This window comes from Dunckerocampus dactyliophorus, chromosome 4, assembly GCF_027744805.1.
Source record: "Dunckerocampus dactyliophorus isolate RoL2022-P2 chromosome 4, RoL_Ddac_1.1, whole genome shotgun sequence".
Lineage (NCBI taxonomy): Eukaryota > Metazoa > Chordata > Actinopteri > Syngnathiformes > Syngnathidae > Dunckerocampus > Dunckerocampus dactyliophorus.
In genome coordinates this window covers 9967481-9986049 of record NC_072822.1, presented here as the reverse complement: position 1 = coordinate 9986049, position 18569 = coordinate 9967481, and the positions used below count along the sequence as shown (strand labels likewise).

At 41.4% G+C, this 18569-nt stretch overlaps 1 protein-coding gene across 5 annotated transcripts in view; it reads left to right on the top strand.

Annotated features, from left to right (window-relative positions):
• slc20a2 (solute carrier family 20 member 2) overlaps positions 1-13337 on the top strand; it is a 48351-nt gene extending 35014 nt beyond the window's left edge. For 3 of the 5 annotated variants that reach the window (XM_054772424.1, XM_054772426.1, XM_054772427.1), the window contains 4 exons: positions 373-1012; positions 1093-1278; positions 5218-5302; positions 10590-13337. In XM_054772424.1, the coding sequence (XP_054628399.1) occupies positions 373-1012; positions 1093-1278; positions 5218-5302; positions 10590-10754 (1076 nt within the window). In that variant the 3' untranslated portion in view covers positions 10755-13337. Of the gene's footprint in view, positions 1-372; positions 1013-1092; positions 1279-5217; positions 7839-10589 lie in introns of all 5 variants that reach the window. The other 2 variants (XR_008569942.1, XM_054772425.1) reach the window with 2 other exon arrangements.
• The last annotated feature ends 5232 nt before the right edge of the window (positions 13338-18569 follow it).

Here is an 18569-nt window from a genome sequence, read left to right as displayed (position 1 = left end):
TGAGGTGAGCGCAAAACTCGAGAAGAAAAGTAGTGGGGAGCCAATTACGTTTATTCTGATCTGGAGTGTGAAGGCTCACCGTGACACACTTTGAAAACCCCTGCTTCTAACCCTGAAGCTCAACGAAGACTTTAAATCAGACTACTTGTAAATGGACAGCAAGAGGCTCAGCTAATGCCTCAAGGCTAATCTTTCAGTGCACGCTGATGTCAGCATACAACATGGTGGCCCTCAGATCACGATATTTCTTCAAATATTATAATAATTGATTTTAATGATCTACAGTATTAATGCAATCTAGTCAAACTGATATTTACCTGTAATTACCTCTTTAATTTCCCTTCCCCTTTCACCTACTTCTCTCGCCTGCAGGTCGCACCCACTCAATGACCAACGGCTGCCTCAAGTCGCCAGTTTCCAATGGCAGCTTTAGCTTTGACGGCCATATGCGCAGCGACGGCCAGGTATACCACACCGTGCACAAGGACTCGGGTCTGTATAAAGACCTCCTACACAAAATACACCTGGGCCGCATGGATGACAACGAACGGCCAGGCGCCAGTGCGGTCCAGCCCGACAACAACTATCGCCTGCTGCGTCGTAACAACAGTTACACCTGCTATACAGCAGCCATCTGCGGCATGCCTGTCCAGCCGCTCATCCGCACAGAGTCGCGGGATGACAGTGAAAAGCTGGTCGGGGAGGGCGGCGGCGGGCGTAGCAACAGCGTGTCGTACTCCAAGAAGCGTGTACGCTACGACAGCTACTCATCATACTGCAATGCAGTGGCCGAGGCGGAGATTGAGGCAGAGGAGGGTGGTGTGGAGATGAAGCTGGCTACCGAGCTGGAGGGGGTGGAGGAAGAAGGGGCGCCCGCTCCAGTGCCTCTGGATGATTTGGCTGAGGAGGATCACGAGGAGAAGGACAAGCCTGAGGTTTTCCAGCTTTTCCACTTCCTGCAGATTCTCACAGCCTGTTTTGGCTCCTTTGCTCATGGAGGCAACGATGTCAGGTGCTCACATTACATAACACCCCTAATGACCAATTAATCACAGCCTCTAAACTTTTTGTGTAAATCTTCCTTCTTTTCAGTAATGCCATTGGACCCCTGGTGGCGCTGTGGATGATCTACGACCAGGGTGGCGTGATGCAGGACGCCGCCACTCCCATCTGGCTGCTATTTTATGGCGGCATAGGCATCTGCGCTGGCTTGTGGGTGTGGGGCCGCCGGGTCATCCAGACCATGGGAAAGGACTTGACTCCCATCACCCCCTCAAGGTGAGAGAGAACACACAGGGTGAGGTTGGCCAGCATGCGTGTGTATGTGCGTGTGTGTTTGGATTGATTGTCGACACACAGTTGTGGCTGGTTTTCCCATAAAGCGTGGAAATGTCCAATTTCGTCCGGTAAAACTTGGCTGGTCGGTGTTTACATGTACACAACACCAGGACAAACAGTCAGTAAGTCACAATTAATTTAATTAATTGTCATCTAAAATTGAGCGGTGGATAAACTACTGTAATTAACAACCCATGTTATCTCATGAAATACACTAACAGTACTGATTATAAAGTTATGTTTTGATCAAAGACAATTATGTTCAATTCAAAGTGAATAGCTGTGGTTAGAAAATAAATTGGTATATTATGTTTGAGAAAGACGTAATGACCTTTAATACTTATTAGACCTTTACATAGAGAAAGAGCAACGTGTCTGTTGTTGTTTTCCTGTCTTTCCACTTGTTACATAATCATGAATAAATCAGAAGGATGCAACACATAAAGCCCAAGGGCTCCCTTTGTCCTGAGACCTACAAAGCTGCCATCGTGCATCCTTGACCATGTATGTGTTCCTTTGGGCACCAGATCGATCTCTGGCTTATCTTTTTTTTGCTATTATTGTGTCGCTGCCTTCAGCTGGGTGGCAGCCGAAGGCAGCGACCTTCAGGAGGAGGAGGAGGTGGCTTGGGCATCTGGTCAGGATGCCTCCCGGACACCTTCCTGGGGAGGTGTTTAGGGCAAGTCCGACCGGTAGAAGACCTCGGGAAAGACCCAGGGCACGTTGGAAAGACGATGTCTCCCAACTGGCCTGGGAATGCCTCGGGATCCGCCGGGAGGAGCTGGACGAAGTGGTCAGGGAGAGGATAATCTGGGCCTCCCTGCTTAGGCTGCTGCCCCCGCGACCCGATCTCTGATAAGCGGTAGAAGATGGATGGATGGATGGATGGATGCGGTCGCTGCTTCTTTCAGCAATGGAGGCATAATAGCTTTCATTACTTGACAACAACTAGCATAAGCCAAAATTAATTCGGGCCCAAATAGTTTGCTGCCAAATTAAAACGGGAAGAGGGTAGATTTTGAACTAATAAGTAATGATGTTGGCTATACATTTGGACCAGTCGAAAGTGAATGGAGTGCGGTTCCACAGACTTGTGAATTTAGCGCATCAATACGCCTGCTTTTGCCAACTTCAGATTATGTGTTTTCTGCTGGAAGGACAGTTTTAGGTTGTTTTAACATGCTTTAATCACATTTGTGAACAAGAATCAGTAAAATTGGACATAATTTAGTTTTAGCTTGGAGCCTCAACCTCTGCTGCACGTTGTTGTTGTTGTTGTTGTTGCTTTCCTGACTACACTTCGGGAACACACGATCAGAATAGATTACTGACACCCTCAACTTGAACTCGGGCAGGCAAGAGGTACAGATTCTTTGAAATAAACGAGTTACAACTGCTGACAGCTGCTAGCAAAATGATACTACTCCAAAATCAGAAATGGGGCCATTCTGTCTGATGGACAAGGTGGATTAGACATCAGAGGTCGCCTTGAAGAATGTAAATCTGGGTTCAACATCATGTTTACTTCTAGATGACAAACACTGGAAGTTACTTCAAGCCTTGAGGGAGGAGATGACGGCTCTACAGTTTCAATATGTAGCACAAATAAGGCTAGATCTAAGAGACCTGCTAACACAGATTGGAAATGCACAATCGCAGAACAACAGCCTCAGTAAGAGCTTCTCTGAGATCCATGATGAGGCCATAAACCTGAGGAAAATAGAGCATTGTACAATGATACCAAGGCACTACGAGATGATAATGTTGCCTTGTGTGTGTGTGTGTGTGTGTGTGTGTGTGTGTGGCCTGGCAGAAGCGTTAACACAGGGCAACAGGAAGTAATTTGGGTAGTGTAGAAGGGGGCTTTGGTCACAGTCACACTGGGAACACTGGTGCTGATGAAGGATGCCAACCTGACTCGTCCTTTTGTGCTTTCATTCCTTCATGCCCTCCCCCTTAAACCTCGTAGTCTGTGCTTAATGTTCTTCCTCATTACATCCCCTTTCTTTCTCATCTTTGTCCTGTTTTGTTTTCCTCATGTCTCATCTCTAAATCTTGTTCCTTCCCACATGGTCATTCTCACGGCCTCACTGTCTCATGATTTTACCCTCTTTCTTCATTTCTCCTCTTTCTTTGGCACCATTCTTCCTTTCTTCCTTCTTTTTCTTTGCTAATCTCCCCTGTTTCCATCACTGTCTCAGCCTCTTGCCAGCACTCAAAGACAAATTTGCTCTGGTTCTGTGTTCTAAAGGAGCTCTTTTCCTCCTTGTGTCTGTTTCCATGCCTCAATGTGACAAAGTAGTGTGTATGTGGGAGCGAGGACAGGCCAGTGTGTTAATGTGCTTGAATGACTGTGCGTCTATTATGTGGTTTCACATTTGTTTGTGCGGGCACTGGAGATGCGCATTGCAGCTTGATAAACAGTTTAGTCGTCTGAAACATTTATGTCCTTCTCACGGCAGCCACTCCCACAAAGCTTAGCCTGCCAGCCACTGAGAGGAGAATGCTCCAAGCTTGTGAACCAAACTTTTACAGCACAAGTGGTGGACTGTATTGTATAATTTTTATTTACTGTTTAAATTGTTATATATTACACTGTAGTTACACCAGCTGTGCAGGTTGGTAACTTTAAGTCTGCAAAATGGTTATCTATTCTTCCATTGGGGACAATCCATTTGGTGTCCAAGTGTGTCACTTTCAGAAGTTCAGCAACCTGGCAGTTATGTGCAGTTGTCAGAGATTTGTGATTTCCGACTGTACAGTATGTGATCGTGACACGAGTCCTGACTCTGTGTGTGTGTGTGTGTGTGTGTGTGTGTGTGTGTGTGTGTGTGTGTGGGTGCGGGAGGAGGACGGCTGCGTGCAGACAAGACAGTAGAGTTTGCTGTTTTTGTTTTGGCGTGGTTTGGCTGACAGTAGCCTGTTGTGTTTTTGCAATACAGAGATTGTTGATCGACCACCTCGTCGTCATCCTTACACCAGCCGGGTAGATACTACAACACGATGTTTATCTTTTATGATGATTGCGGCAGTTGAACGATTGAGACAAGTGCGGCCAATGCTGAGCACATGTATATTCTTCATAGTGTATTCTACCATGGCGCACTGCGCTGTAACTATTTCTCTATTTCTCTAACTATTCCTGTGTTGAAAATTAAGTTTTAAATATTGTATGGGAGCACATACGTGACCACGAGACACTGAAAACTGAGGACCACCTGTATATTGCACAACACAGAAGGATCAGTGCCAATGTTGTAATACCCACAAGGATGAAACTGTTTGGCCAACATTAATACTGTAATGAATGAGTTAATTGGAAACAACTGTAATTATCTGTTTCAACAACTCTTGATACTTCAAATGCAGCTACTGCCATCTTGTGGTATTATTTTAATTATTATTTTAAAAACTACAACAGGAGCTGTATGAAATTACCATGAATTGAGAATTCAAGCCAATTTGAATTAATTTCACATCTCTGCCTATAAGCAAGAAGTTGCAGTGGATTATAGGTCAGTTGAATTCATCTTCTAATCTAGCGATCGTCCAAGTATTTTTTGTTTGTTCAGGTTTCACGTAGTGTGCAGTGGAAACACAACCCCCACCTGTGAGACCTGATGGGAACATGTTTGTGTGCGTGAGTAAGGTGGAGCTGACCATGTTTTCCATTATTGTGTGTTTTCAGCATGTTTTAAATAGCTATTGCGTGACTTGTTGTGTTAAACATGGTTGCTGGAATGTGGTCAGACAGTGCTATCGGCAGCAGCACCCCTACCCCCCTTCCCAACAACAACACCCCATATCCCTCCAGCCTGCCGACATTACAATGAAAAAATGTTTCTTTGCTCCTCCTCCTCTGTCCTCCCCCCTCCACAGTGGATTCACAATTGAACTGGCGTCTGCACTCACTGTCGTGTTGGCTTCCAATATCGGAATCCCTGTCAGTACCACACACTGCAAGGTATGGCAACCAAGCGGGGCCCCTCGCTGGCCCACCAACAACTCACCCTTTTCCTTCTTCAGCAGGCTTCTCCAGGGGAAAGGGCGCACACACGTCCTCCCAGGCCACCAGTCATTAGGCTCAAAAGCATACGTTTAGGCAAAGTGGTTTAACATCATTTGGGTTTGTTTAGATATCACTTTGTTTATGTCTTTCCATCTTCTAGTTAGACCATATACAGTGGAGCCTCTAAACCACATGTGTCAAACTCGCTTCAGGTTTTCTCTCCAACCAGTTTCTTCAGCAGGTGATTTAATTGATGAGCTCCTTCCCTCAAACTGAAGGTGTTGATCATTAAAATCACCTGCTTTAGTGACTGGCTGGAAAGAAAACCAGCAGTGTCTCGGCCCTCCATGGCACGAGTTTTATACCCCTGCTCTAAACTTTTAACATTTTCACATAGGAAAATCAGTTTCACAAACTGTTGCTTTTAGGGTTAGGGTTATTAACTGTTATATTTTTAACAGTCATACAAGTGGAAAACACGTTGTCTATTAATGTTAAAACATAAAAACGGTGCCATTGCCAGACAAGTGTAAAAATAGAAGGTAGTTACTGTAAAACAGGGGTGCTCACACTTTTTTAGCCTGCGAGCTACTTTTAAAATGACCAAGTCCCAAAGATCTACCTACTACTATAAATATAGAAAGTATACATGTATATATATTTACTATTTTTATTTTAAAAGATATATGTATATGTATTTATGTACGTTAATACATGTATGTCAGGAGTGCACGCACTTTCTCAGCATGGAAGTACAAGTCAAAATGATCTACCTCTTTCTATAAAACATATAACATATACAAAATGTAACCAGTAAACTCTGAAATTCTATTGTAAATATTAATGATTAGTATTTCACATTCACATTTTCAAAGTTTACATGTCATCAAAGTAGTTGCTATCATAATTCACTTCAATATGGAAATGAAGATAATTCCACATAACTCCTAAATAGTTGTGTACCTAACCTGAGTACTGGTAATATGTCAGTCACATTAGCTATGTAACGTTCATTAGGCACACAGTTCATGTATTACATCCAGTTAGCATTTGCTATCCAACATTACCGATATACAATATGCAAAAGACAATGCAGCCGACGTCAAGGCAACATATTGAAAAGGTTTCACCAATGGGCACATTTTTAATTTCATCATGAAATAATAGTTCAAGAAGCGAACGTGTAGAAAACACTGATTTCTGTAGTGGAGTTCATGACGCCAAGCAAAGCCAGTGAACTATACACTTTTTTTCTACGTAACTAGCCGCTACAGGTGAACAGATAACTTTTGTTAGAGATATAGACATCTTACCGCAAAGTTAGTTCATCCATAATCACAATAATAAAGATGAAAGTTGCATCTTTGTGTGTAGCTTGAAACGCTGCGGGGGAGCAAGCGCAAATCAGGAGGGGAGCTTAATGTCAGCTGACTGATGACATATGACAACTACAAAGTGACGTTTACGCAATTGACCCAAACTACCTTGGCGATCTACCGGTAGCTCGTGATCGGCGTAATGGCCACCCCTGCTGTAAAACATGGAAATGACAACAAAAAACCATCTTCCAGTAACTTTGATATTAAGTACGGCGATGCTAGTCTTACTGCTTTCAATATGATGTAAATGTCAGTGTATATTCTTCAAGTCATGATTCTTCTCTCAGAGACGTGTCTTTTTATGGTAAAAAGCCAAAGAAAAGCAAAAAATGCTAAAAAAAATACTTTGATGCTGTAGTCTAAACTGAGTTCTCGTGAGATTTGGTTCAAGTTTTGTGTAGATTTCGAGGCTTCACTGTATTTAAAAATGACTTACCAGAAAATTTGTGTTTAAAAGACAATCAGAATGACTTTAATTGGGGATTTCTCATTTTGGGAATCAGTGGCTCCAATCTTGATGCACTTGTCAGATTAACGCAGGAACAAGACAAAAATGTTCCAAATTAGTAGGAACCTGTACAATCCTTTTCATCCAATGTGCATCCAATGTGCAACCGGATACTGGCCGCGCCGTGCAGCAGTGTGTGTGCCCCTTTTCCTCTGGCTCCTTACAGGTACGTCGGCTCCAAAACAGACCATACAGCAGGACAACCCCCACCCGTGATACCCTCCTTTTAAAACAGCATGGTGTCTCATCCTGTCTCATTCCTCTTTTCCATTTCTCCTCGTCAGCACTGGCATGGTTTGGCGTGTGGGGGGCCCTCCACCCTCCTGTGCTTGGCTGCAAAAGCAGACCCTCCCCACCACCACCAATACCCACAGCAACAGACCCCTCCCCCCACACCTGTCACAACTTGTTTTCCACTTTTATTTTACCTCTCCCCTCTCTCCATCTGTCTGTGTCTCCCTCTGTCTCTCTCTCTCTCTCTCTCTCTGTCTCTCTCTCTCTACTCATCTGTCTTCACAGCGGATTTTGCATTGAAGTAATGAGTGCGCTAACAGTGCTTGTTGCATCAAATGTGGGCATCCCAATAAGCTCCACCCACTGCAAGGTATCCCAGCTTCTGGTCGTGAAGCCGTGCATAAAGAGCTGCCTCCTGGGCTCGGTATCATGGCTTCACGCGTAGATGTCAGTCGCCAATCACAACTCCACAGTTGCTGTTTTGAGCCTTTGTGTAGTTTTCCTGCAACTCTAAGTCTGTAAATTGGTCTGTGCAGATAAACATTTAATATTGTTAGCGGCACAGGGCAGGAAACCATTAAACCTTACATCTTTTATAATTCCTGCCTATTGAAGACTGTCAGAATGATAAAAAACAATGAATGGTGAATGAGTTGTCTAATAGGGAGACTACACAAGCCTCAAAACTGGGATTTACAACAATTCCTCACCACTAATTTGTAGGGTTGGGTGTCGTTTACATATCTGGTGCCAAAGTGGTACTTTTGAAGCGATGCCGGTTAATAATTAATAAAGTCAGTAATAACTAACTAATAAATAAACGCACTGTTTGGAAAAATAATTTATTTAATTGAAAGTTTAAAAAAATCTTTTCGTGTAACATCTTTCAGTGAACTCCAGTAAATATCAATAATATGATATAATATGTGCAAATCTTTTTTTCTCTTTAAATTTAGTGGATACGGCTTGCATACCGGTGCGCCTTATCGTCTGGAAGTCACGCTAATAAAAAAAATAGTCCTAATTATCACGGCAAAACTAGCAGCAATACACAACACATGGAATGTGCAAAAAATGACAAAATTACATGACTTTAAATGCATCCATTTCACTGTTTAAGTGCATACATTCCGCATAATTCGAGCAGAAGATGATAATTGATACACGGTTGTGGCAATGTGAGAGGCTATCCACACGTAAATGTTTTCAAGTCAAAACGGCAAAGTATTTTATCGTTTCAGCCTCTCATCGACATGGAAACATCGTTCTTGGAATCTACTGCTTTTTTAAAAGAATGACGTCAGCGACCCGTCGCCGTCACGTGAGCTTTGACAACAAGCCAACATACTCACCGCACATGACGCTCATGTAATTCCACTTTGTCGTAAGTCTAGACAGGCCTTGGAAAGCGTTTCATCCATTCCTGACTGGATGAAACTATTTCCTCATGATATTTTTTTTCAACCTGCTAAAAATAAATAAATCTCAGGAACGTTCTCATGAGGACAGGGCCTTAGACTACCGTTACAACAGTGTTTGCCAGTTAATGCTACATGTGAGTCATGTATAAATGGAGCAAAATGAAGTTACTGTAACAACATGCTTGTGTTTTAATGTTGATGCTTACAATTCCGGTGTTTGTGAATGCACGTCGCTGTGACGGTGATCGGTAGATAATGAGGAAATGTTGCGTGACGGAGACGTTACTTGCACAATATCAGCTTCCACTCGCAGGTGGCTGAGTCTGCATTAATTCAGCAGCGAAATAAGCACCGATAGCTACTACCATAACGACACCAATTTTCAGTACACATCCCTACTAATTTGTCACTGCCCTCACATTAAGGTTCCTGTCTCACTCCTCAAATACACACTTAACGGCAAAATGCTTGAATCTTCTGATGTTTAGAGTTTTATTACTGTGATTTCATTGATTGAATGATTGCGTCTGGGGGACCCACTGAAGGTGTCACACTTCAGACACCGTAGAAATGCAATTCTTTTATGTGAACACAAACATTATTAAGGAGTCATTCCGTAGAGGAGCCAACAACTTCAGTGGACGTTCCCCAGGCGACCTAAGAGGTTCAGCTGGATTGATGAGGAGCCTTGAGCTGCTCCATGCTGTGATTATGTGCAATGACGGCTTGTCTCCAATCTGCAGGCATGTCAGCAGCAGAGGTCACGTAAAGTTCAGGCTTCATCTTGGTCTTGGCCTCAACACACAGGAAAAATTATGCAAAACTCAAACACGTCTTACACATCTTCGGGCTCATTTTAAAGTCCTCCTGATTTGACTGCGGTCATTGCACATACCTGTCATCTGACCTCTCAGAAATGCAAATTTGACACAAATTGATTATCTCTCTGATTGATTGATCTGAATAAAGGTGAGTCCAGATTGCCTTAGTGGAAGTCTGACATGAGCAAATAGATGAACTAGATCAAATGTTTTTACAAGTAAGAGTATCTCATAAGATGCAGCACAACTGCTGATTTCAGACTTCTACATGGACATTTTACAAATGTGGCAAATTGTTTAACAAGCTTGCTCAAACTAACCAACATGAATGAAGTTCGGATGCAGAGTCTGCAGGTTGTTTTTGTTGTATTACTTGTAATAATAATAATAATAAATTGAGATGTTTACTTTTGAAATAAATGTCATTTAATTGAATTACAATATTTAATGACAATTCTTGATTTTTTTTTTGTGCATATTCTTTCCAGGAGGCAAATCAGGATTATTTATATGAAAGTGTAACAAGATATCTGTTTTTGATATGTGTTAAAAAAAATTATAAAAAATAATCTTGGTTAAAAAAAAATACAAATACATATGCATAGATATTTAGAACATAGAACTTTTAACATTTGAATACAATTGTTGCATCGATAGACATTCATCCTAAGGAGAAAGGCAGGGTTTATTATTTATTTTTAAGTGTAAAAATATATTTTCTAAAATGATTAGACAAGTGGAAACAACCTACAGTATTAGATGATTATTAAAACAATTAAAAAGCAGCCTGCAGCTCTTTAGTGTGTCTTTGGCTGTGTGACATGTTTACTTTCTCCAGACTATGGGGTCTGATCCTGTTCTCTCCCACCCACTGACCAGGTGGGCTCCGTGGTGGCTGTTGGCTGGATTCGCTCCAAGAAGGCGGTGGACTGGCGACTCTTCAGGAACATCTTCCTGGCATGGTTTGTCACTGTGCCCGTGGCAGGCCTGTTCAGTGCCGCTGTCATGGCCCTGTTCGTCTACGGCATCCTGCCCTTTGTGTGAGGGGATGTGGCCGGGAGGGAGGAAGAACCGCGGAGGACCCGAGAGTCGGAGAGAGAGGAAAGGACGGTGTTGATAGTGGGGATGCAGGAAGACGGGATGACAAAAGGTCAAAGGTGAAGAGAAGCAGACACAATGGGATGTGAGGAGGGTTGGTTCACATGCTGGCTGGCTCAATTCAGCACCCTTCAATCTTGTGTACATATGACTAAAGTCCACACTACAAAAAAACATGGCTGACATGCATTGACATGACAACCACAGCTCAGTGAACCAGTTATTCAGATATGCTAGAAAGCGACTGTACATATTAATATTATCATACAGGAATTTGTCGTCTTGATTCAAAGTGAAAAAAGAACAAAAGTTAGTGTGTGGTCAACCAACCCATCTCACTTTCCTCTCATGCTAGCTAGGTACAAGTGAGAGGGGAGATGATGGAGCCTCAATGAGGGCTGATGAGACTGTTGCTCTGCATTTCTTTTTGTTTTTTGTTTTTATCACATGATACCGTACAAAAACCTGATTCACTACAGAGTTGATTTGTTTGTATGGATGGCTTGTTTTTAAATGATGTACTATACCATAATCTGTACTGTAAATACTCCCCTTCAAGAAGGTGAAAGCGGGGTGATCATGTTTTGTTGTTTTAACTGTTGGGAAGGATGTGCACCTTTTCATCATGACATATTTTGTTTTATCACGCTATTTTTGTGACAGATTAGGAAATACTGTATCATTTATACAAGGCGGCCCTCCTTGATGTAATACCCTGGCGCTCCGCTAGGTGGCGCCAGTACGTCTATAAGCTGGTTTGCCGGCTGCCAATCAAATTAAAAGAAGAGGACAGTGTTGGCGGCTTTGTCTGAAGAAAATAGCGGCTCTTTCGAGACACTCACCATGCCAAAGTAAGCAAATCTCGTCGCCACGCCAAGTTTTAAAAGTAGAATTATGACATTTTAGGTGCAGCAAAAAGCCAAAACACACACAGTCTCACACACCAAAAAAAAATCAAATCATGCCTTTTTTGTTGGTATTTTCCCCGTTTGGTGTGCTACGTAATATCAAGATGCCTCAAACCTCCAGATTGTGTCATATCAAGAACTACTTTTGTATTATTCATATTAAGTCATGCAGAGCTAAAAGGGTTTCAATCTTATCTTACTTGGTGTGTAGCTCCTCCAAACCTGCTCTTTGACACTTAGAGGGTAAAATATCACCTTATTAATGTTATATGGTACCTGATGGGAAGTACTGATCATCACCAGCGCTCTAACGAGGTCACATGGCATGACCTGTAGACGAACAAAAGCTTTTCTTTTTTTAATTAATCTGAACAAAATCAAGTTGCTTGTGGTGTGTTTTCCTACATTTTTAATTTGTCATGAACAAATCTATGCTTAAGTAGCCACTTGCCTTTGTAACATTGTGTTTTCTCTTTGTGCAGATGATAATTAAGTACTGTGGTGTTTACATTGTAACCATATCATGTAGATGACCTGGAAACGAAAGTACAGTTGCCTCACAATGCCAATGAAAGCGAAACACACGAGTGAGTTAAAAAAAAAAAAAAGAACCAGAAGTGTCTAGAGAGAGTAAGAGGAAAAAAACGTGCAGTGTGATGACTATTGTTTTATTTTTGTAGCTGTACTGCTAATCACCATGCCGCCACTTTACAATGCAAAGAGTTTATCTAGAGACATTTCATCAAAAGTATATATTTTTCTACAATATTTTAACAGAGGGGGTGAGTGGACACGCTGCAGAAGACACTGCTGTAGCGGATGCCAAGTTTGTCTAAGTAAAAACACATTGAAGTGCGTTGTCTGCCAATAGATCAAGGTTTGGGAACTCCAAATTGAATTGATTTTTTAAATTGCGAACACTGTAATTTTGTTGCCCTGCTGCTTCAATGGGTTAACCATTGAGGGAGCGTTATCCGCCAAAATGGATAAAATTGACAGTTACACTGTAAAAGATTGGGTAGGTGCTTGTATCATTTTACTATTTGTTATCCTTGAGGGGGGGTGCACAGTGGGTAAGGTTTGCCGCTTGTTGTTGGAATTAGTTTGCATCCATAAGAGCCAATGCTGTAAATGGGCCATTGTCAGCTACCAGCAAGCGTGGGCAATTATAAAATGCTCCTCCCACCCCAAACTTGGCTAACTCCCACTGCCATCTTTTTTGTCTTTCTTCATGCATTTGCAGCCCTCAGAGGCCAGAAGGGACACACTGTGCCAGATTGGGACAGAGCAAAAGACAAGAGGGTGGAAAAAATCGCCCTCTAGTGGCAGCGTTTGAGATACAAACGCTTTTTTATCTAAAGATTAAGACGAACCTTACAGCAGTGTATTTCCAAATAGATCATGAAGCACTTTTTGGATTTTAAATGCATTTTCCTCATTAGAAATTCAGTGGAACCTCCAAAGTGTAACATAAGTCGTTCTGTGATGCTGGTTGACTTCTAAATTGTAAGTGATTGAATCCGCTTCCGGCAGGCATTGTTAAACCTTTAACTGTCCATTCTTAACAGTCTTGCAAGGATCAATTATTACTACTGTATAATAAAAGAAAAATGAAGTAAAACTACTTGCAAACAGAATGGGGAGGGAACAAGAACGCGTCTGTAAATCAATACTGTCACTTAGTGGTGATTTATAGGAATTGCTGTATTTACTGTAATACATGCTGTGTAGCACGTAAGTATATTTACATCAGCTTGCTAAAATTATTTGTGTACATCATTGTATTGCCTTCTGCAGTAAGTTCTGTTTCTGGTTCTATGGTTATCCTTATTCTTGTCCTCTCTCATCGCTTCTGCGGTGTCATTACATGAAATCATTTTTAAGAAAGCAAAATGCATTTATGGTGTTAGTCATTTGAACTCCCAAGTTCGAGTTTTTCGGCATATTTTTTGCAGAAATTTTTGGGGTGTTCATCTCTGGCGGTTCTACAGCAATGGAACATTTTAAACACTTTTAAGTAACTTATTTGCAAAATAAAATAAAATGTTAAACGTTACCATTGAGTATCGCTTTCAACAATGCTATTGTCTTCCTTTTTTGTGGAGAAATATACACAAGAATTGAGATTTTTTTTTTACCATTTAGGCCAAATTCCAGGTTGTTCTACCATCAAACTGTCTGGTTGGCCGTATTGACAAACATCTACATACGGTATGAGATTTCATATTGTTGCACAATTTGAATGTAAAGCGATCATCCCATGTTATGATGTAGTGTTTATACGTTGCCACTAGATGGTGTTATTTCCCCAGCATTTCGACCAGCGTGGTCACTTCTGTCCAACTTGAAAGGTTTTGTGTATTACGGAGCAACAAGAAGAACACAATGTGCCATTTTTCTTCTGCTTGACGTCGCTGTCGCTCCTTGCTGTGTAGCTCCACCCACCCCACTCTGATAGCGCCCCTTAGTGTGTGTGTGTGTTGCCAGAGGGTCAGGTCAGCATGGCGTGCTCAGTCAGTCTGTCTCCAGTTTGGTGGTAGAAACACGTGTGCTGCTCCTCCTTGCGGGCTTTCACAGCTCTGTGTTGTCTTTTTAATGTTTACTGCTACGTAGCTGTCCGCTCTAACGACAAATACAATATATGGATTTAAAACAAAAAATAAAAGGAAACTGTAGCCTGCTTTGACGAAATCTTAACACTTACTCTGATTTGCTTCAATCGTACTGTAATGTTTTATTTAAGATTTTAGTGAGGAAAACAATGTCTGCATTTTAACTAAATTATGGGGATTAAAATGACAAAGAAGACCTACTTGTCAGTGACTTGTCTCTTTTTGTCTTTGTGACTTAAACATGTTATGTTTACATTGAACACCATAATGCAGTGTGATTTTCCTCCAGCCAGTCGGCATAGAAATATCATAACTGAAATCAAAAATGTTTAATAAAATGGAATACTACCAATGTAAAATGTTGAGAAATATTAGGGCTGTCAAAGGAATAGACATTATAATCAGATTAATACGTTTTTAAATTAATTAATCACAATTAGAGACTTTGAGTGACTGTGGGGAAGCTCCATTGTGATCCCGTCTGCCGTCATAACAGAGGCGTGCTTGCGTTAATTAACCTAGAAAAATGCAACATAATTAATGAAATAAATTTGTTACTGCCGTTAATGTGTTATTTTTGACAGCCGTAGTAAATATTCCAACTGTATTTATTAGAAAATTTTATTATGTTAATTAAAAGAAATACGAATTAAAATAACATGTCTAATAGAGTTGAATAAGCTAAATGGGTTATTGGTACAGCTTTTAAATGATTGGTTTAATTACAGTTTTAAACTGATGAACAATAAATGTTTATTGAAGGTGTCTGATAAAATTTATTTCATATTTAATGTGTTTAAATTAGCAATGTAATTAAAAAATACAGTTTAACTTTGGTTTCATAAATGTTCAAATGTGTAAACACGTATTTTTCACTTGTAAATTAAATTAGATTAAAAATTAAAATTTTTTAAATAACCTTTATCAAGTACAAATGATTAATATATATTTTATATTTTAATATAGCTACATTCATGATGTAAATATTTGAAGATGACAAGACCCTGTGGAAAAAAAGAAGGAGAGACCATACCTCGCCTGGACATGGGACACCGGGGACCCACCCTGGAACCAGGCTCGGAGGAGAGGCTTGCAGGTGAGGCTGTTGCCCCGGCCAGGCCCAGCCTAATAGAGCAGATCCCCCATGCAGACACACGACCTTCTGGGGCAAACATAAGTCAGCTTGATCAACTTTTTAGCCGCATCATCAGACTTGTGCCCACGTTTTGGACACACGAGTGAAGAGAACGGCTGAGCTATCAACTAGGAATGAGTTGGATTAGATGGCGGGGTAGGGGGCCGGACAGACCTGGCAGACTCAAGGGTACCGCCTGCATTCCGGGGGAGGCCAAGGATGTTGGGTTTGAATGTGCTGTATTCTCTCTTGCCTCCTATTGTTGATGGGCGCTGTGGTCGAAAGGTCTCTGCTGTTTGCGGATCACGTGGTCCTGATGGTCTCATCAAGCTGTGATCGTCAGCATTACTGGGCCAGTTAGCAGCCGAGTGTGAAGCTTCTGAAGTCATGGTTCTCAGCCTGGTGGATTGCACCCTTTGGGTTGGGAGTCAGGGCTTTGTTTTTTTTTTTAACTCAGTGGCCCCAAACTTTACATTTTAGGAGTGCAAGCAGCACATTTATGGGTGCACACCAAAATCGACTTGCAAAGAAAACATTCACATTCACATTTCCTGTATTACTGTTCAATATTATTAACTCCAATACCGCCCTCTTTTCACACACATCGACCCGCCTTCTTCTTCTTCACTGTTTGTCTCCTTTCTTCCTCTTTAGGAGTTCACGTTGGCCACTAATTACAAGAAGTTAGGGATATTTCAGATATGTACTACCACATCATCTTTACGGGTGAACTTAATTTGAGCTTCTCTAATTTTGAATGCACATGTTCAATACTGAACGCACTTAATGCACAACTTTGCTGTTCTCTAACGTAACCGTTGTGCATATCCCTAACTTTTTGTGAGTAGTGTAATTAAATAAAATCAGCAAATTAACTGGTAGGGTTTCCAACTTCTGCAGAAATAAATAAGGGACACATTGTTGGCAGGGCCAGCCAACCCAGCTGTTTGGGTTTTTTTTTTGCCTTTAATTGTGTAATTTGATGCCTGTTTTAGAGTAATACCAATATATGGTAATATATAATATATTAATAATATATATAATAATATATGTAATGTATAATATAATTTTTTGTTAAAAAGAACAAAATTAACAAAATAAAATAACAATTGAAATATCTTTCTCTTTGAAATCTGTCCTGCTTTAACAGGACAGTATGAAAGCGTGTACAGGTTTATGATAGCACAACGTGTATCAGACTTCCAGCACTATCAAACCTACTTTGACGAAAAGAAAGGAGAGGTGAGCTATTTGTGTTTTATGTGACGGCCAACATGAACATTGTACTTTATTTACAAAAGCACATTTCCACTCAAGCAGTGTGCTCATTGTCATGATGCTATTTTGTGGTCATTTGTTAATAAATACAGGCATAATGTCTGAGCCAAAATACTAAAAGTTGAAGCAAATATTCTGTGGTGAGCTACTCAAAATCAAAGCGGAGAGAGCAAGAGTAGAGGGTAAGGTTGTAAAGTGACACCTAAAAAAGTAAGTTAGCACGTACCCAATAAACGTGACAGCCACTTGTAGCTTCCCTGTGGGACAAAAACGAGATCCGAATTAACTGCATAGTTTGTTTTAAAGACAAAAATGGCACTGCGGTAAAAAAAAAAAAAAAAAAAGTTACATTTGGAGTCCGTGGACCAGAGGCTAGGTGGATAACTCTAGCTAACTAGCTGCCACCAGAGAGACAAAAGAAAGTGAGAGCCAGGCAAAATGTGTAAACAAAGATCGTAGAAAAGTCGACTGAATGGGATTGGAACGTGAGCAATCACTAGGGTTGGGCATCGTTTGAATTTGAGCGATTCCGGTTGCGATTCCGCTACCTAAAGTTTCTGATTCTTTTCTGAGGTAGGGTCATAAAAGTTTGCATGGTTTAAACGAGGGCACTAACCAAAGTTCTTGGATGAGAAGTCTGAATGACTCCACGATTTTTAAAAAAGTATATGAACTTTTGATGAGTTACTTTTCTATGAATTTCCCACAGGGCTATTTTCAACCAGTATATAAATATCAAAGCATTGAGCTCGAACATAAATGTTTTCAAGTCTCTTTTCATAGGAGTACACGATCACAAATGAACCTAATGAAAAACAATGACACATATCCTGTTGTTTGAGTGGTGGAAAGTGTCTGATGATGCAGACTAAACAAAATGTACTGTTACTTAACCACATTACTGAGTTCCTACTAACCTACATGCAGAATATGAACCAAGTACGGTGAATGGAGGAACACTTAACGCAGGGTCTGGTCAACTTCCTGGCTAAAGCTAGCGTTAACGTCAGGTTGTTTGCACACAGCCTTACGTTAGCTAGATATTTGTGTTGGCCACCGTATTCGCAGTATAAAGTATAATTTGTTTGCTGCTTCAATGTTGGCATAAGATCGACGTCATTTCTTCTTTTACTTACCTGACCGGTTGGAAGAAGTCCGGTGTAGCGCGTCAAAGACAGGGCACTGCTGTTGTCAATTGACTCCACATTTTACACGCAGTTTTTCATTCTCACTGTAATATAAGACATGGGATATGCACATGCGAGAGTACAGTAGATGAAACATTTACTCGCGATATCTCATTTTAGTCGCAAAATGCGACCATTTAGTTGCAGTCTGGAGCCTTGGCAGTGAGGTCTTGCCCTAGGTGGAGGAGTTCTAGTTCTAGCAAGGGAAGGCTACAACATTAGATTGATAGGCGGATCGGTGCAACATCTACAGTAATTCGGTCGTTGTACCAGACCAATAAAGTGAGCACTGAGCCGGAAGGCAAAGTTCTAAATTTACTAGTTGATCTACGTTCCTACCTTCACCTACAGTTACAAGCCCTGAGTTTCCTCTGTAGGGTGACTGGACTCAGCCTAAGAGGTAGTGGTGAGGAGATTTGAGTAGAGCCACTGCTCCTCCAGGAAAGGAGCCAGTTGAGGTGGCTCAGGCATCTAGTCCTGGATGCCTCACTGGTGAGGTGTTCCAGGCATGCCTAGTCAAGAGGAGGCCCCAGGGCAGACCTAGGAGACGCTGGAGGGGTTATGGCTCTCAACTGGCCTGGGAACGGGAAGAGGTTGCCGAAGACTTGGGAAATCTTGGCTTCCTTACTCTTGGCGAGAGG